General features: G+C 44.1%; 1 protein-coding gene across 2 annotated transcripts in view; it reads right to left on the minus strand.

The window, feature by feature from the left end:
* mmp16a (matrix metallopeptidase 16a (membrane-inserted)) overlaps positions 1-20,644 on the minus strand; it is a 77,536-nt gene that overhangs the window by 11,041 nt on the left and 45,851 nt on the right. For both annotated transcript variants that reach the window (XM_075452094.1, XM_075452093.1), the window contains 2 exons: positions 14,488-14,705; positions 3,864-4,002 (listed from right to left, as the gene is read on the minus strand). In XM_075452094.1, coding sequence (XP_075308209.1) covers positions 3,864-4,002; positions 14,488-14,705 — 357 coding nt within the window. The remainder of the gene's footprint in view (positions 1-3,863; positions 4,003-14,487; positions 14,706-20,644) is intronic.

A 20,644-nucleotide genomic window follows, 5' to 3' on the forward strand; every position in this document is an offset into this window, starting at 1 on the left:
CTCTATAACTTCGGGACATAAAAAAAGAGCTGTATTTCCTTTACAGTTTGAATAATATTTAAGAGCAAACATCTCTGCCAAAAAGACACATATATTTATATATGTGTGTGTGTGTGTGTGTGTGTGTGTTAAAAGCGCGGGGTCTTTACTCCTCCCTGGTGCTTAACTAAATACCACAGCGTCTGAAAAACCATGCCGAACATTTGCAAGCTCAGCTTTAAGACGACCTGATCAGTTTTCTTTAACAAATGCAGGAAGTGGGTGTGAAAAAGAGGCGATGTTCAAGCTAAAAGCCTGGTTTCTTAAAGGCCACCACGCTGACCTTTGACCTGAAAGAGGTCTGTAAACTTTTACAGGGAGTTATAGATGGAGAGGAGGAAGGAACAGTAGGACAGGGTGTTGGATGAATGCTAAATGGGAAGGAGAGACCTGTCGTGGCCTCTTTTCGGAAAGGAAATTCCTGTCATTTCATGTCTTGCTCGTGGAGCGATCCACTCACTGTGGGTCATGCTTCCTGTGGCCTCGACGCACAAACTAACGCACCACACCCTGAGATTAATGGAGTCTCCCACCCCTCAAAAACAGGAGTGCAGGTTGATTCACAAATTCCTACACTATCCTCTCTTTCTCTCGTCCTAAACCTATATAAAGTGGGATTCTCCATTCTCTATTCATTTGTGGGGGGGGGAGAATGAAGAATGCCTCTCCCTCTCACATGCCACATACGAGCACATACGGTACGAGAGAATGAACAACACGTGTACGTGTGGCTACTAAATTACGCTGCCCACTGTAACCCTTTGGTAAAATTTCTCGGCTGTTTATTTGACATAATAAATACAAAGAATATGGCTGAACTATTTTTTTTTTCTTTCTGCCAACTCTGACCTGCACCACAAAGTTCATGGAACTTTTAGAGCTGCCAGACTGGGACGCTGTTGAAACTGTGTTCATGGGCGTCCGATTGGAGCAGCACTCGCTGCGTGTATCTTCCCCTCCAATTTTACAAATAAAACTACCGAATATCAGAAAAAAAAAAATCTGTTTACATGTGTTTGTCTGATCTAGTGTATGCAACAAATGTTAGCATTTGCAGCTAAATAGCATTGCACTGCAAATATTCAGGCTCGTTGCTACTTTCGACTGAACTGCGGATATCAGCACCTTGCTGTAAGACCGAGGATAAGCCCCCCCAACTGCATGAAAAATAGCATGTACCCCCAGGTCTTGTATTCCCACTTATGATGAGGCAAATTGAAGCTGATAAAAAACGGTGTCTACCGTGGCGCCATTTCACGCGAGACTCAAATGTTAGCATGAGTTAGTGTTTTTTTTGGACCAGGGCAAAAAGGGCTTGAGATTACTTTAGCTGTAAATGGGTGCTATGAGAATAAAACTAAATGGAACCAACACACAGTTGGTGACATCATGGTGGTCATTTCTATCCTCTTTATACAGGGTACTTTAACATTCACTGCTGATAATGCATACGTATTAAGGTTAACATCAGCAGCTCAGAAATATTTTGCTACTCAAAGGTTACACTGAGTTAAGAGATTACATGCTAACGAAAATGCAAATTATCGATCTGCAAATGTGTACATTTAGTATTTTATCATGTTTTTAGCTACTGAGCTATCAAACTAATACCCCCCCCCCCTTTTTAAAAATAATTCTTGTCTAAAATAAATTAAGTGGAAACTGAAAGCAACTGAAGATTAAGTTTAGCGTTAGCGTTAGCTGACACTTGCTAGCTGTGGCTGATAAAAATCTACCAGCATCATGTCAGGTGAAAAAAATCCACTCCTGGGCCACAAAATGAGAAGTTTGCAATAACAATAATTATGACACTATTATTACCCTGGACCAAATAATATCATGCTGTATGTGGCATGGTCAATGGGTACGACTGGCCAATACACAATGAGCGTTTAAGTGGGGCATCAGACACGAAAAAAGGCATTTTATAATCTGAAAATAAACCTTTCACTGCTCTATGGGGGATCAATTTAGTAAAAGTGATAAGTAAGAATGGGCAATAGGCTTGCATTAGCAAACGTATGGGCCTAACTGATACATAATTCGAGCTTTAACATAAAATAACGCACTCTCAGACATGTCTACTTGATGTAATTGAAACGAGTGGCTCTGCCTGTCGTCTGAAACGAAAGCCTCAATCAAGCTCTGATTGGATCCTGCCACCTCGGAGGAAAATGCCCGCCGACGTATTGAACGGCCAGTGTAGAGCGTAATCCTGCAAAAGTCTACGCTTAACAAGATTCATTTAATTTAAATGAACAATGCGGCCTCAATCCTTGTGATTTAGGCGACTCAAACAGCTCAACGTATAAAGTGCAACTCTTTAAAGTCTGCCTGTGAGCTGCCGCTCAAGACGGGGAGCCTTATTAACAAAGAGAACAACAAGCCTGATTCCGCTGTTACATATCAATTTCTTTTACACCTTTTAGACTTGGACATTGAGTACCTTGGAAGGGTGGGGAAGATGGAAATAATGACTAAAAATTGGCACAGAGCTTCACCGTAGGAATGAACAACAGATGCTTAATCTACTTGTAATGTGCACCAGTGATATCCGAGTTCAGACCTGCTCTGGGATGCCTTAAATAAATTAAACTAATCAGTGTCTTGTCCATGACCTCAGTGCACACAAAGAATCGAAAATCCCCATCTGTGCATTCATTTTTTTTTAAGAATTCGTGAGACCAGGAGTTCTCAGGGGGTATTCCAAGCAGCTGGTTAGTAAAGGGTTCACACTGCTACATGTTGCTTACCGACTACAGATTGACGGGGACAGACAGAATAAGGCCTGCTGGGAAATCAGTCGTGTGAGTTCAAATGAGAAATGGCTTTCTGTTACTATGAATTTTCTAAATCTACCCACTGAGAGCGGAGAGGAGGAAAAGGCAGTGAGATCAAACTTGCTGGGCTTGTGGCGCATGTGGAACCAGCAGTCTGTATTTCCAGGAATTGTTTAGAGTTGAAAATAGAAATGGCTTGAGAGAGGATTTGTATTTTTTTTCCCCCTTCATCCCAGCAGACTTTCATAGCTTACCTACATCTCACCACCCATCCCTCTCTCCCCCCCCCAGAGAGAGCATGGAAATACAAATACTGCCACGTTTGTTTGACATTTCTTTTAAGTGGCTTTTCAGCTTCAGATATAATTGGCTTTTAAATGTCTGTGTTTTGAGGCTACCGTAGTCTAGATTTGAATATGTGAACTAATCTTTTCAAAAGGTATAAAAATCAAAAACAAGCCACATCAAACACCAAACGCGAGCAGTGAAGCTTGCTGGCACATGCGGTGACAGCGATCTCCAAGAGTAACTCATACTAATGGTGTTTGGCTGCAGTTGACGATTTATGCAAAATACGCGCTCCCCATTTGCATCCTACTGCATTATTTAAAGACAATATTTTTGGATTATGGTGGATTTTCTATCCCAGCAAAACACTTTAATCTTTCCCAGATTTATAGTAAACACACACACACACACACGCACACAGATAAGATCAAAGCAGCGCTTTGAGTGTGCGCGATAACATATAGCAGTTTCTGCAGATACAAACCTTTTTTTTTTTCTTCTCCTAAATATAGAAAAATAAAATGAGCACACTGCTCATACAAACAGACGACCGGGTACATCCACGCAAGCAGATCTCTATCTAAAGCTTGCTGTGGCTGAATAACTCACAAGAGAAACAACATGAGGCTAAAGTAAAGCCAGGATTGTACAGACATAATGTTTGCTTTCAGAGGCTTTTTAAGGTCAGAATTGTGTGGCGATTTTGCCCTTGCTGGGAAAGAGAAGTGGCGAATGTGGCGGCGAAGGCGGCCTTACCTTTGAAGAAGACGAACTTGCCCTCGCTGTTCTCGTACACGGCGTCTATCTTGGAAGGCAGGCCCCTCCAGAAAACACTGATGAGCATGGGGTATCCCGACATCACAGAGTTGTCCCTCACCCGCCAAAACCAGTTGTCCTGGGAGGGAACGAAAGAGGCTGTCAGGCAACAGGAAAACACGAGTTCTGGGGTGGTTCACGCAGAAAAGCAGCGATAAGTGCAACATCTTTCTCATTCGTTCTGAAGGATGGAGTGAACTCTCTGCTCTAATGTTTTTCTCGTCGGGTGAAGGTGGGGTGGCAGCCATTTTGGTTAGTCTTGTACAGTTTTCAGCAACACAATTGGTGATTCCAAACAGACCTGAAGGAGAAGAAAAGTTGCACTGCCATGCAATTATATGTTACCCTACATCTGCGGGCCACTTCCCTAAGCTTCCTACGTGGAAGCATCCAGGACTGTCCGTACAGGAAAGGTCACATGATGTGCGTGTTCACACAAGTGCAGTTTTGCACTCCCCGATGGAAGAAAAAAAATCTTTCAAGAATTCTACGTATTGTAACTCGGTTGGCAGTAAATTCTTACATCTGATCTGGGTGAATTAAGGGCAAGAGCTTGCTTTGCCGCTAAAACAACACAGCCTGCTGCTGGTGATCAACTCTGGCTGCTGCTTTGACAGCCGGGATGCCTTAAAGATACACTTTCTCAGGTTGCCTGGAGGGCCCCGGCGAATGTCACTACACATGCGGAGCTCGAAGAACGATATGGGAAAACCATCAAGTATAGGGGGCAAAGTGATAGCCAACAGCTTTATGAGAAGCCGAGAAGCTGATTTCCTTCCTTTGGGGGGGGGGGGGGGGGGGGAAACATGAGCGCAGCCAAGTGGAAGGTGTGTCTTTTTGATGTTGGATGAAACTTGATGACAGAGGGAGCCGGGGGAGACCCATCTGTGAAAGCCATTAGGACCCGGCGAGATGTCCCACCCTTTGGCAATGAATGGCCAATTGAACCTCTTGAAAGTGCTCAGCAATTGGTTTAAAAAAACAAAACAAAACAAAAAAGCCTGATTTTGTAGTAAGAGGCGCAAAGATAGAAAGAGGGGAGGCAGCTCATCATTAAACCCTGCCTCAATCACAGCAAAAGCGTAATAACCAGAGTATTTATCTTACTCTACGCTGCTCTCTTCCCGTCTTTGTCTAATCCAATTGTTTCACTGGGACCACGCTCTCCCTGGACACTTTTCTCCGTGTCTCTCATTCCAATTCCTCCACTCCCTCTTTCCCACTCTCGCTCTATACCTGCTGCCTCTACAGCTTTCAATTGTTCAGCATTTTCCTCTGTGCAAGGCCCGTCCGGTAATTGAAAACAGATCAAACTGTGAAATCTAGCCCATTTGAATCCATCTGACTGTGGAAGAAGGAAAATGTTTTCCCTCCCCGCCCGATTGTCCCACTCCCTCTCTGAAAATAAAGCCAAGGCGAGCAGACTTGGGCTGTAAATTTCAGCCGGCCCGTTGCGATTAACAGGAACGTCCACAATAATCACAAAAGTTTACTCTTGGCAGAAGCTAGAAATGGAATACTGCAAACGCTTTGCCTTTTCTGCCTTGGCATAAAGGACAGTGAAGGGTTTGCCTTGCACACTCTCTCATGGCACATAGATTCAGAGCACTCAGGACGAATGTTCTCTATGGGAAGGCAAATTCTTGAGGGCTCCGTGGCATAAATGAACGGTCCCTACCGATGAGGAAAATCGACGAAGAGGAACAAAAAGTGCAGAAACCGCTCTGCCAATGGCCTCACTGAGTGCTTTGTGAACTCAAAATCAATATTGTACTGCACGAAGCACTCAACTGACCCGCCGACTTAACTAAACAAACATGCAAACTTTTACCTCCGGCACAGTAACTGCTTTGCATTTCATTAATACTTTAATCAAATGATATTTATACACACTGCTTCATTGGTATTCTAGAGATGGAGACCTAACAACTAAGCATTATGTATGTGTATGATGCAAAGGCAATGGGGCCACGGTGACTAATCTTTGGTTCAACTTTCAATTAAATGACAAAAAGAAACGACATAGAGAGCTGCCAGTAAGTTAGTGAGTACAGAAGGCATTAATCAATAGACACAAAAGATCACTAAAACACAAATGGACTAAAAAGAAACGCAAAACAGCCACAAAAAGGCACAAAGTGGCTAGAAAAAGATGCCAAACAACCATAAAGTGGGAGAAAATGAGACGACAGAGACGCAGAACCACCGTAGAAAGACATTCAATTACTAGAAGCAAATAACAATCTTATGAATATAACACTGGTGGCACCATTATCATGGTTGCTGACCTTTGGTTGTGCAAATCAATGAAATGACAGAAAGAGACAACAGAGAGAGGAGCCAGTGACACAGAAAATGGACTACAGGAAACGTACTGACACCAAAGAAACGTAAAACTGTGAAAATATGATTGCTCAGAGGCGCTGAGCGAACCCAAAGTGACAAAAGATTACTGCAACGCCTTTCAAAATGACCATAAAATAACAAGAAGGGGGTTTCGTGTGGACCTCGTAGTGAATACAGAAGAACGCAGAGGGATCTTGGAACAAGTGCAAAACTGGGAAGTCTCTTTCAGTCTAAGCCTCGCTGTTGTGCAGAGGGATTAGAGGCCTTCAGCTGGTCTGTGCTCGCTAACTGTAACAATGCTGTTAATTTAAAGAAGAGGGAAAAAAAGCTCCTGATCACTGACGTGCAGATAAGCCCCGATGCTGCAGCCATCTGAAGAGGTGAAAAAAGTGTCAGGCTCGCATTGTCGTCCACCCCTTAGCTGGTTAACACGAAACACATTCTTGGGAAAAAAATTGGATGCAAATAATTCAGATGGGACGAGCGTTTGGGTTGGAGCTCGAGGTCAAAGTGTTTATCAGGATCTCTGGCTTAAATCAACTGTTTTCACTGATGAAATGAACTGCCGAAAACCGTCTCTTTAAATCTGTGTGCAGTTGGCTTTTCGTGTGCTTTTGGATGTGCTGCAAGCCGACACCCAGCATGGAACAAATCCCCTCTAACCTGCCCCAATACAACTGCACAAGCCGTAAATAATGCCTTCCGATTTTGCACTTGTCAAACTGCTAATCAGTGGTTCAACTTTTCAACCTGCAGCTGTTGCTTTCCACTGCTTTTCCTCCTCGTCGGGCAGCTTTGCAGTTCATCCATGTGGCAACGCTTTCCAATCCAATCAATGTCAACACGACACAGGGGCGACATGCGGGCGTTTCGGTCAGACACCCTTCTTCTCTGGTTTTTGTAGCAGGAGGGTTGCTGCTACAAAAACCAGAGAAGAAGGATGTTAAAGTCCAAAAGTTTGTGAACTTTATGTTTAAAAACAAATTTAGGTAAAAAAAAATATAGGCCAAATTAGTGTGGGAGGCAATAGCTGTTACTGTTTATTGCCACTGCAAGTGTTTATGTTTACAGAACCACGGTGACGTCATGGGAAATGTGCCTGATTGCTCACTGAAGGGTTAGGGTGAGACGTCATGATGTCACACTCATATCCATGTGCTACAAGCAATAGACGGTAAGACATGTTTGGCTCAGCTTGTCAAACGATAATGCAAGTGATAATGGTGCCACCAGCGTTATATTCATAAGATTGTTATTTGCTAGTTTGTGCCCATGTCTTTCTAGTAATTGAATGTCTTTCTACGGTGGTTCTGCGTCTCTGTCATCTCATTTCCTACCACTTTATTGTTGTTTGGCATCTTTTTCTAGCCACTTTATGCCTTTTTGTGACTGTTTTGCATTTCTTTTTTGTCCATTTGTGTTTTAGTGATCTTTTGTGTCTATTGATTCATGCCTTATTGCTAAGCTTAGTGTAAAGACTGGAGGCATGGGGTAGGAACACAATAGTGTTTCAAATTGCAGCTTGTGTAGAGATTAAAGAAAGAAGCTATAAACAATGAACAGTACAATTTGGATAAGCTGACGTGTTTGAACAGAGCTGCTGGTGAGCTAAACACCCCACTGGCTGTGAATTAAAGGGAAAATATTTCTGTTTTGGGTTCCTTAGAACAAACAAAAAAATGTCATGAAGTGAGCCGTTCAGATTTGCAGGGGAAGCGTTCATCACACCAGAAGGTTGCCCAGACTCCTCCCCCTTGATCTGCACCCAACTTCAAACTTCAGGTGACAGCACATTGAATGCATCATCAGTACAGCGCAGTCACAGTCAATACAAAAACTGATGGAATATTGCCCACACACTGTACAAGATCTCACTGTTAGCTGCTAAAAACTTCTACACAAGTAAAAAGGCGACAGCCAAATCCAGAGTTTGTGGATCCGATACGTAACGGAGGAATTACGACACGAGATTTGTCAGCTGTCATGTTCTGCAACTGCACGCTGTACCATCTCGGGCCATTAAACACACGACTCAAGACAAAATTGTGCCTAAAAGGTGGATCAGCTGTCCGTGGTCCAACTGCAGACAGGGGGGGGGGATGTTTTTGCGAATAAATCTGATAGATTGGTGTGTGGACCGCTCGCTGTGTGCAGTCTGGTGCTGTAATAATGGTCCAAGGAATATTGAGTACTACAGATCTCAAAAGAGTAAGGCTCTGGGGAAGAGAGGATGGAGTTGAGTGGGTCAACCCACGCCCCTAAAATGATCCGCTTGAGTAGACGTGTAAATTAACGGCAGAAAAACGAGCTGCTGTGCCGTCTCTCTGTGTTATTTTGACGAAAGCCTGTCAGACATGTTACGACCTCAGGCAACTGGTGCCAGTTTGCAGGGGGGGAAATTGCGTAATATGTCTCCTTTAATATGTAACAGTTCAGCAATGAGAGCAGTTTTGATCTTTTTATCTAATTTACTTTTTTTTTAAAAAACACTTAAGGCTATATATAACTATCTCAAGTCTTGAACTGGTCAAAAAAAAAAAAATGCAATGGACAGCATTAGGAAATCCAGCAGGACATCCTGCTATTTCTGGGACTCTCCATCTCTGTCACTGCAATGCCGGAGGAAAGAAAGACACTAAGATGAGTGGACGGCTTAAGGCTCCGGTGGCCACTTTGTTCTCATTAATGGATGTGGGACTCAAAGCATGGCTCAAACATCAGAAATCCTGAGAAGCAAGGGACCCTCTGGCCTCCCCTACATCCTTGCTCTATATTTGTCACTTAGTGAGTGGAGAGAAGGTTGCAGATCACACACTGACGATGCGCCGATATTGGACTTCAAGTAAGTGCAGTAGTTAAATATACATATGAACGTATGCAGTTACGTTAAAAAGAAAGTAGAAAAAAGTTGAAAAAAATCTGAAAATATGGTCAGTACAACCTCAGATGAACAAAAACACATGGCATATTACACTGTGTCGTTGTTGTTATTTTTGTTTTGCAACAAAACCTAAACCTAAACGCAGAAGCATTCTCAATACAAATTGAGAGGAAAAATGTCAGCCAAGTGCGCCTAATCAAATGCACTGGATTTATTGGTCATCAGCAGGTGTGAGCACCTTCACAAAAGCTGAGACACAGAAGCAGTTGTTGTTGCTGGTAATCAATCAATCAATCAATCAATCAATCAATCAATCAATCAATCAATCAATCAATCAATCAATCAATCAATCAATCCATCTGGGAAGGGTTATAAGGCCATTTCCAAGAATCCATCATTCTACAGAGAGAAGGATTGTTGAAAAACATTCAAAACTGTTGTCTTCCAAGGAGCGAACGTCCCCAAGAGTTCCGTCAAAAGGCCAGACCGTGACAAATGTTCAGAGAAAACCCAAAGCTACATCTCAGACTCTACGGGCCTCAGTTAGCATGGTAAAATGTTCATGAAAGCACTGTTAGAAAAAGGCTGAACAAGTATGGCTTGTTTGGGACGGGTGCCAAGAGAACTTCTCTTGTCTCCACACGGAACATGACGCAGTGGTTTGTTTGCAAAGCGGCAAACCAACAGCGTTCTCTGGACAGATGACACCCAAAGTGGAGAAGTTTGGTCATATGCATAAACAACATTCTGTGGATGGTGACCACAGCGTGGTGGAGACCGTGCCACATACCAATTGTCACGCACAGTGGTGGAGATTCGATGATTTGGACTCTTGGCAGTCATTAGCCTCTTTCACTATACCCTTTCAGGCCGGGGATTGATACATCTGTGCTGTGCGTCGGGTCGTGTTAGAGGAGTAAAGAGGTGCAAGAGAGGGTTGAAATCATTGTCGCTGATACGTCGCTGAGCCAGCAAGAGGGTAGCAACAGAAGCAAAATGCTTGGTAGAGCCTTTAACTTCCATTAATGACAACAAAAATGTATATATATTTCAGAGTGTAACACTTTCAAGAAATTCTGTAGAAACCCAAACACAGAGGTCAATGCCACCTCTGACGCTGTGTGTCCCTCTGCTTGGGATTTCTGTTCCATTAAGAAAATACTAAAGCTAGAAGAGAAGTCTGTTGTGGGAACGTATGACCCGAAATCCCCAAATCCTTGTGCGGATTTTCTGGCTTTACAAGCCGGCAAGATAGCAGTGAGCCACAAACCCAAAGGCAAACCTCAACAATGACGTCTGAGGCGCTGCAGTACATCCGCATTTTGCTGCTCGATGAGCCTGGCGGATGAACCAACTCCTGGAAACTTTCTGTCTGGTTGTTGTCAGGCGCTGTTACTGTCACAGTCCAGTGCATCTGTGGTGCAGCTGGAGTGAACTAGCTGAGAAAAGCACTACTATGAATACATGCATGTAGATGAACGTGCATTCACCTCCAACTACAGTGGGAGGGATGCCATATGGTTTGTGAGTTCACGGAAAGTTGAGCTTGAAGTGACGTCAGCCATAAAACTGGTCACTTTGTAGTTTTACTGGGACATTTACTGGTGACACTGAATGAGCGCGGTCGTCTGTGAACTTTCGCCGACCCTTTGTCACCTCTGTGGGAAGAAAAATGGCCCACCATAAAACAACCTAACCTAACAAGCATGACTCACCTCAGATTAACACACCTCGGGTAAATCAGGCAGTTCTTGGCGCTGTTGGGAGGAATCAGTCAGGAGTGCATTTCAACCGTATCACTCTTCCTTCTGCCGTCACCACAACAGGTCATTTCAGAAAGTGTTGACTCTAAAAGTGGCGGTTTAAAAGGCGTAGAGGGTGCTAATAAATGATGCATTATGGGACACGGAGGCTCGAGTGGGATGTAAAACAAGAGAACAAATGACGGGGCGCCTCGGCCTCTGCTTTACAGGTTCTGACCGTTCTTTGTCTCTAAAACTTTACCAAAGTGCAATCCCCAGTCTGTGATTCCACACATTATTTCTTGAATCGTGATGAACTATCAAATCCTGCTGCAGTGCAGAATTCACCTTCATGATTGCAAACAGCTGCACGTGGAACAGTTTTGTATTTTTGGAAAACAAAAAAAAATCTCCGTCTCCGCAGGGCGACACACAATCTCTGGTTTCCCCCCTTTTTCTGATGCCAAAGATGTAAAGTTGCGGGGGCTGTTTGAGGGCACATCGCTGGTGCACACTGCTCTGGAATTGTAACACGGGAGAAATGTCTGTTGAAAGCTCCCAGGATCCTGCAGCATAAACTGCACATATGCCAGTGCGTTCGGAAAAGGAAATGTTCTATTTACATTTAAATGGCTGCGATGTCAATGGCCTCCAAGACGCTTTCAAAGACAGAAAACAATCAAGAAGGAATAATGTCCACAGTTTCCACAGGGGTAATCATCAGAGTTGTGTCTCCAGTGGAGGCTCCTCTGTAAACATAAGAGTCACAGGCCACAGCGCTCTTTCTTCTGCTTTATTTTCCCTTTTAAAGACCATAAACTTCCACTGAGATGAAGCCAGACCCCTGAACGGTGCACAAACGCTGACAAAGAGAGGCAAAAGCCCAGCATGAGTCATGCGTTCGGTAATAAAGAAAACTAGTCGGTTGAAGCCAAAATAACACACTTCAACATTACAAATGCCGTTCTTGCTTCAAAACACCAACATCCCTCTAAAGCTCCCCTATTTTACACTGCTGGAACACCTGTAGGTGCCGAGAGAGCCGAGATCTCTGCCTTAATGACTTGGCATCGACCAAAATCCAGCCTTAGAAAATAATCAAGAAGGGATGGTGAGTAAAGCTGAGCTGCGTGGACCAAACTGACCCTCTAAAGGAAGTAGCCAAGCGTAGAATCAATCAATCAAACTATCATGTAAGGAAGAAACCACCCTTATAGATGATGTTAAAGCGATATAAACCTTTCAAGTCAGAGAAAGGAAAAAAAAAACACACACACTACATCATTCCTGTTCTTCAAGTAGGTGTTGGCAGGTTATGAAGGGAATATAATCAGAGTCTGGAGTAACACAAACCTCTAAGGATCATGCTACAGAGGCGAGAAAATTATCAAGAGGCCAGATTTTACTGGTGGTCCTAACGATGTGAAGACAGCGGATTTACAGCTAAACTGTCAATCTTTCACACGGTTCTCGAATGGGCCTTTTTGGGGTGATTCTGAGGAAGCATTTTGAACGCCAAAAATGATGGAAGCCAAAAACCAACTTCACATCAGGAGCGTTGGCAACTTGCAGGTAGTGTCATTCACAGTGTACATCCATGGCATCCTGTATGTACATAAGAATAAAGACGAGTGCCGGCGGTGCTCATTTTAGACAGAAGGATAATGTACCCAGAGATTTCAAGGAGTTCCAGAGAGGATGTAGGAACCAGAATGGTGTGAGACTGATTCTGAGGCCGAGGTACCGGCAGCGAAGGGGCCCCGAGATGCAGCCAGACGGAGACGGGAACTGTGCGCTACAAATCTAATTTTTAATTGAATTGTTTGCCTTTCATGTCACTCTTACTTTATCCCCCCCCCCCCCGACTATGGCACAGCTAAACATAGCATTGCTTTGTCAGACGGTGTGTGTATCACACACTGATGGACTAAAAATCCATCAGCCGATGCTCTGATATTAGGTTCTGTTTTGTATCCGGTGGTATTCCAGCGATAAATGACCATCTTTAACTTAGTTATTCGCTCATATATGATGTTTAGCTTTACATTACTGTGAAAACAATGTTAGCAATCCACTAACGTCATTAGCTACCCAGCACACGGGCTCAGATCTCTGCTGGTTCTTCTGAAGTCGCAAATTCATTTCTCTCTGATTGACATTTCTGCTAATCTTTGTCCTTTCCTGTTTTTTTTCTACAGCCATCTCAGACTCACGATTATACTGTTGTGGTCTGTTATATATGCGTGCATATATGTATAGTTCTCCTCAGTACAAAAACTCCTCTGAGGATCCATATTTCTTATCGTCCAATTCATCCCCAGTTTAGCTAAAACACCTGTAAATGATGATTTCATTTGATCAAGTTTTCCAACACTTTAAGACCCTTGGATCGTTCAAGTTGTGCTTTTTACAGATTTTACAGATGCTCCTTTACCTTGCTGATGGGCTTGTTAGAAATTCCGTTACCAAATAAAGTGGATGCGTGCCTAAAAAAAGAACAAAAACCCCTTAAAAATAAAACATCCCATGATTAAGACGGTGGTGGAAAACTAGCCAAAAAAAAAATTTCTGCAGCGATCCATCCAAATCTAATTTCAGACACTGTGATCACAGTTACAAAAGTGACTGTCTTTGTTGGCTGATTGCTGAAAATCCCTTTTTACTCTGCTCTGGACATTGCAGAAATCCCATGACCCTCATCACTCCCATCAGACCAGGCATCTGCCACCGCTCTGGGAGTAATGAGGGACAACGGGAGCTGCTGGAGACATCATGTGAGTGAGACAGGGGCTATTGTGACGAAGCAGATGCTATTTCCTCGAAACAAGCGAGGACAAAGTGGGCTTTGAGTCCAGTTTTGGTTAAAAAATCTCCACAGGTAGCCGCTCCGGCTCCAAGCGGGATATACTTTTTGGGGTTAAGAACAAAAAACACAGAAAAAGGTTTTTTTCCCCTGCTTCCACAAGTCTCCTATTCAACCGGTGAATACTATCTATTTATATCCCCAGGAAAATACAGTCTCTCTCTCATAAAGCAGAGGCACTACAGAACAGCTTTGTGTTGGCCAAAGGTTTCTCACTGTTCCTTACCAACTTTACGCAAACCTTTGCTCACCACCACGCTTCCACAAGCTGTCACCACTTACGAGTCAAACCTGTGCTACTACAAAGAGGAGCCAAACTTTCCAACTAAACACTTTATATCACGTCCATGTGAGCTCCCTTCACATCATGCACACTATCCACATGATAAACATGAAGCAGATTAGCAGAAAGGCTTCCGTCCTCTGTATGTTCAGGTAATCCTCCAAGCTCTCAAAAATCCACTCTGCATTCACCTCCTGTCAGCAGCGGCTCTCACTCCGCAAACCTACAGGCCAATTGTACAGCTCTGAATTAAGGGATGAGTTGTTCTTTTGTTGCATTTCAGCCAATAAGTCAAACAATTCTGGCATAAATGTCCAGCAGACATTGGGACACTCTTCAGGCACGTGGTGTAGAGAGCCGGCCGATGGGTGTAAAAGCAAAAACGGGCTCAAATCAAAGGAGAAAAAGCCCCAGGTTTTTTTTTTCGATTCGGCAGACTCTCCATTTACCTTGAAGACGAACATCTCTCTCCTCAGTATTGCCACGGTGTTGAAGCCTCCGTCGCAGATGTTTGGTTTAGCGTTGGGGTGCGACGGTCTGTCTCCTGGGGAGAGCCTCGGGGGTCGCGTCTGCCTGTCTGGTTTACGGGGGTCTGAGGGAGGATGGGAGCGGGGAGGGTACGCCGTGGGCAAAGGCTTGGTGGGCTGGGGGACCTTATCAGGCGGCCCTGGAGGAAGTCAGAGAAATAACTTTACATAGATTCATGGAAATGAATTTCAAACAAGCTGTATGGGCGAAGCGGTTTAAAGAACAACACCATCATGACAAGACAACATGCTTTGAAGATGTAATCATGTGAATTACATTTCTGGGAACCTTGATGTGGCTAAATTCATCTGAGGATTTCATGCGTTATAAATCCCCTAAATGGACCGAAGTGGAGTATTAGGGGCAAAGCACAGAACCCAAATCGCAACAATTTCAAGCACTTAAAACCTGTTTTCCTGAGTGGTGAGCATATAAGCTGGTTTATATGTGTGAGATTTCAAAATATTTCAGGAAGTACAAATGCATGCAAAACTGCAATCTGTGGTCCACATAACACTTTTCTTTGGGGATTGCCACCATTTTTGTCCAGCGTGAGAGTGTGTGCGTTTTTTTTTTCTTTCAGGCAACCAATCGTATGTGCAAATACTGTCCATGATTACCAGGGAAAATGGGAGACAAACCTGTTCCTGCTATATTAGTCTATTTCCAGCTACAGGCTATGACGTGTCCGACAGAAATGATCAGAGGAAAAGTCCTAAATGCTCTGACGCTTAATGCTGATGGTGCCATCGTAGCCTGTCAATAATGTGACGATGCCGAAGCTGAAACTGTCTTAAAAATAAATCCAAACCCCAACAAATGTCTTTGGAAGGCACTTCAAAGATACAGTCCAATTTATTGTAATACTGTCAAAATCCATAATCTTAGTCCAATTCGTACAAAGCTAACTTTGAAAAAAGTTGCCAACAGATTGCATCGAAGCTTCTCTTCGATGGAACAGAAAGAATACATGAGCGACAAAAGGAGGAAAAAGAAGAACTAAAAGAGATTGTGAAGAAATTAAGAGGTTAAAAACTTGAAAAAGAGCTCACAAGAGTGGCCAGTCCAGTGAGACAGCTCTGCCCTAAAGGCAGCTAGACCTGCTGCACAGTCCTTGGTTTTTCATCTTGCTCGACCTCTCTGCAGCTCCATAGCATTCTACTAACTGCCACCTCTGAGGCAATCAATCCTCAGGCAAAGACCAACGTCTCTATCCTGTTGTATTTTTACCGGAGTGCCCCAAGGTTCAGTACTGGGACAGCATCTCTGTGCAATAAACCTCACCTCCTTTGGGTTAACAGTTGTTCACCTCAGCTCTGCAGGTGATGGTGAATGGTAGCTATCATTGCCACCAGATGATCCCACGATTTGAGCAAATATCTCAGCTCGTGAGAAGATGCCACCTTCGGCTAAACCTTGCCCCTGTCAACCATTCCATCCAAGAAAAATATGAAAATAAAATGTCCTCGTCAACCAGCTCTCCACGAAAGGTTGCAAGAAACCTGGGTGCCATGACTGATGACCAGCAATCATTCTATGACCATGTTGCAAATGCCTCCCAGTTCTTAATGTGCTGAAGCATGAATGTTCCTAAGATGTAAGACGCTTTGGATAAAAGCATCTGGTAAATGACTAAAAGTAAAAGGCATAACAGACTTAAAATTGGGGGAATAAGTTAAAAAAAAAAAAAAAAGCACATACTGCATACATAGAGATAAAAGTTTCGTCCTGACGGAGGCCCAGACGTGGCTGGGTGTCATTAAAGGTTTATGACCTACATGAGAGGACGAGTGTGACGCGTTCAGAGGAAGAACAGAGAGAACAGAGAGGCTGAGGCAGCACAAACAAGTGGGTTGTGTGTATGAATAATTGAGCAAATGACGATGCGTGAATAACACAATCTGTAACTGTGAGGATGTGAGTTGCCATGTGTTGATTGGGGTCAACAGAAGCAGGAACAGATGACCACGGCATGAAAGATGCAAAATTCGACCAAACCTGGAAAAAAAGCTGTTGGAAACCTTCCGGACTATTGGAAGAATTATGAAATGACTCGACACACGATCTCTATTTCAGTGAATGAGGCAGGGATGGAAGTACTGAATGGGTCAATCACAGGATTCAAACATAGTCTGTAAAACTGGTTAGCGGGTCTTACATGAGAGCGATTCCGCTCACTGACTGAATCAAATCCCCTGAAATGCATCCTCAGATTAGTGGAGCAAAAGCACCCCGCAGTTATGTAAACACACACATTTCAACGTGGCATTTGGCAGTTTTTAAGCCGACTAATTTTAGCATCTGACCACCAACTCTGTCTCCCGGAGTGCTACGAAGCTTTAGTCGGCTCCACATGGGCCAGAGCTGCAGTGACAGGCACGGCTAATCAGCTCATTTCACAGATAGGAACACTAGAAACTAAAGAGCAGCAATCTAATCAATGAGCTAAGCTGGTGTGGTAACTGACTACACAGAGAATCTGCATAGTCATGGCCATTAATGGAGCATAGATGGAAATCAGTCATCTAAAATAAGAACAAGGGTGGCTAACGAGCCCCTCTGGGTTTGGACTACCTGTGCAACAATGAAATTGTGTTCATATATGACTCTTTCATTTTTGCTAAGAGTATCTGTCGGGGCATGAATGACTGATGAATGTTTGATAATGTAGCGCATTGCAGGGTGTAAAAAAGGGCACTGAATAACCGGGTGTAACGTCTTCAGGGTTTTCTTTAAGGTTGGTGTTGGGATCTTCTTTGGATGTCGGCTGCCTTTCGTTCTGTTCTCTGTCAGGATGATCCCACACTGCTTCAATAATGTCGAGGTCCGAGCTCTGGGGAGGATTCATCCCTCCATGGCGCACCATGCTGAGAAATGTCAAGGGTGCAAAAAAACACTATTCTATGCCTCTCAGACCGTTTTATTTGACCATTTTTGTTAGCTGCAATCAAGGAAATGGTCACAAATGATGTGGCTTTGTGTAAAAACAAAGTGTCAAAAGAATTCAAAATAGCCTTTTTGCTTAGGTTATCTGTAGAAACGATAAAAGTTTCTTCCTATGAGTTGGATCCCCCTTTTTTTAATGCGTTAATGATTCATAGGTCAGTCTTTTAAAAATATGAGTGAAACTTTGGAACACCTACGTCCAACTCGCTCACTTTCGCTTTCCTTCCCAGTTGGCGACGTCATGGACCTTTAATGTCGGTGTTGACCGAAATCTGCAGCTTGTGTAAACAGGAACTGGGCTATTCTCTTCAAAAGGGCAGGAAGTCATTATGTTCAAAGCTCAGTGAAAAAAAAGTGATTTGTCTGCAAGGAATTGAAAAGAGCGGCTAATGCAGCTGATAAGAAAGCACTTCCCCTGTTCTACTGTGTGCTTGGATATAATCTGCATTCATTATTTACGATAACTTCCAGGATTCAGGAGGTTCAAACTCCTCATTTGCTTTTAAAGCGGCAGATGTCTTATGAACAGGGACAATACGACCCATCCATCCATCCATCCATCATGTTCCGCTGGTCCGGGGATCGGGTCGCGGGGGCAGCAGCTTGAGCAAAGAGACCCAGACGTCCCTGTCCCCGGCCACTTTCTCCAGCTCTTCTGGGGGGACCCCGAGGCGTTCCCAGGCCAGCCGAGAAACATAGTCTCTCCAACGTGTCCTGGGTCTTCCCCGGGGCCTCCTCCCAGTGGGACGGGCCCGGAACACCTCACCGGGGAGGCGTCCAGGAGGCATTCTCACTAGATGCCCGAGCCACCTCATCTGACTCCTCTCGATGCGGAGGAGCAGCGGTTCTACTCCGAGCCCCTCCCGGATGACCGAGCTTCTCACCCTATCTCTAAGGGAGAGCCCAGACACCCTGCGGAGGAAACTCATTTCGGCCGCTTGTATTCGCGATCTCGTTCTTTCGGTCACTACCCACAGCTCGTGACCATAGGTGAGGGTAGGAACATAGATTGACCGGTAAATCGAGAGCTTCGCCTTCTGGCTCAGCTCCCTCTTCACCACGACGGGCCGGTGCAGAGCCCGCATCACTGCAGACGTCGCACCAATCCGTCTGTCAATCTCCTGCTCCATTCGTACCTTACTCGTGAACAAGACCCCGAGATACTTGAACTCCTCCACTTGGGGAAGGATCTCATTCCCGACCCGGAGAGGGCATTCCACCCTTTACACAATACACAATACGACCCCTATTCCAAAAAGATGTATTGGAAAAATATCTAATAAACCAATAGTCTGTTCGCAATAGAACATAGAAAGGATATTGAGTGTTGAAATATAGGCTGGAAAAGTAAGTAGCACTAAAAGGGAACAGTTGGAGGAACATGTTGCAGCAGATTTTGTTAAATGGCAACAGGTCAGAAACATGTTTCAGTCTAAAAATAGCACCTCAGAGAGGCAGAGTCTCTCAGACGTCATGGCGTCTAACTGTTCACAGACTGATGAGATCAGTAAATCTTTGCATTCTGTTTTTATTTACATTTAACATAGAGTCTGCAACTTTTTTTTTTTTTTTAATTTCTGCAATTAGGGGTGTAAGTGACGTGAGAAACAAAAACCACAGGCAATTTGACCCTGCGGCACTGAGACCAAAGCAGTGAGGTCACAGACGGAGGCAGCAAAGCCAAACATCCGAAATCTGGAACGGTCAGTTACTTCTCAACATGAAGCTCATCCATAATGTGTCAAAACTTTTTCTTCCCAAAGCTCCTTGTGTGATTCTCCAGGCTCCCCCCGGACAACAAATGATCGTCATAAATCCAACAGCTCTGCCCTGTCCAAGTCCACCACCTTGCATTCCATCTGTGCACCTCCCACCTCGTCCCTGTTTAGTGCTACATCGCTGTTGCCATGAGGAAGAAAAGGAGGCCAGTCACTACGGGGAAGAAATGAGGCTGAGAGAGGAGCTCCCCATCACTTGTCCCATCCTTCAACTCTTGGGGGGGGGCACGACATGATAGGGATGAAGAAAGATTTGATTGCTTGCCCGGGTCTGTCACTCCCAGAGGGACATGCTCTGGCCATGTGGGCAGATGGCAGGTTCTTGTGTGTGTGTGTGTGTGTGTGTGTGTGTGTGTCTGTGTGCAGCCTCTCGTTGGAGTGGGACTGCTTTACAGCTCTGACAGCTGTAACTGACAAAACCCTCAGCAACGAGTTGAGACATCAAACTAAGTGCGAGATAAAAACACTGACATACGAATAACAGGTTTTATTAGTCAGGATTCCTCCTCAACATACTTTAGAGCACTTGAAGCACTTATCTAGGTCACCGATTTTATTTTTTTTCCCCCACCGTGATCAAATTTATCTCAGACTGAAAAGAAAATTTAAAAAAACATCAAATATTCGGATGTTTATATAAATCTACTCCCTGTTACACTGAACTGAACACCCCGAAGCTCTGTTAGCTTTCAACGATACAACTCAAAATGTGTGCCACTGAGGAGTGTGTACTGTGTGATGATGAAGCCGGGGAACTTTATCCGTAAATTAAAGAGAATTTCTGCTATAACTGGATTAGATTGACATTTCCCTTACACCTATAGAAACCTTCTCTATGACAGCTGAGTTCAGACACGGCCATTTGAAACTTGATAGGAAAGTCTGATATCTTCATGATGAGGATGACAGAGTCGTATGTTGAGGTTCTTTGCTGGTTTTAACAAAACAAAAAAAAACAAAAAAAAAACTTCCCACAAGCCGCAGCTGAATGGAATAAAGGGATTGTGGTAGGCTCAAAGAAAAAATGACTGCGCTGACAGCCGGACGCGGAGGAGCAACGGCCACAGAGGTCGTCGGCTTCGCAGATCGGGACCGAGTTAGACGCTGCAGCAGCGGCCTGTGATATTATCACCGATTTTGGCAGACGCGGACCCAAAGAAACCAATGTGCGTCCTCGTGACAGAAAATCTAAACTGCAGAGTTACTGACGCTAGTAAAAACAGAGGCCTGTCAGCACATGACTTCACCCCTGCAACTCTCTATTTCCCGGTAATACGGATATACATTTCCAATGAATGTCAGCAATATACTGTACTAGTTTGCCTCTACATTACAGTGCTGACCAGTGCTCGGG

Source organism: Odontesthes bonariensis, chromosome 20, assembly GCF_027942865.1.
Source record: "Odontesthes bonariensis isolate fOdoBon6 chromosome 20, fOdoBon6.hap1, whole genome shotgun sequence".
NCBI classification, from domain to species: domain Eukaryota; kingdom Metazoa; phylum Chordata; class Actinopteri; order Atheriniformes; family Atherinopsidae; genus Odontesthes; species Odontesthes bonariensis.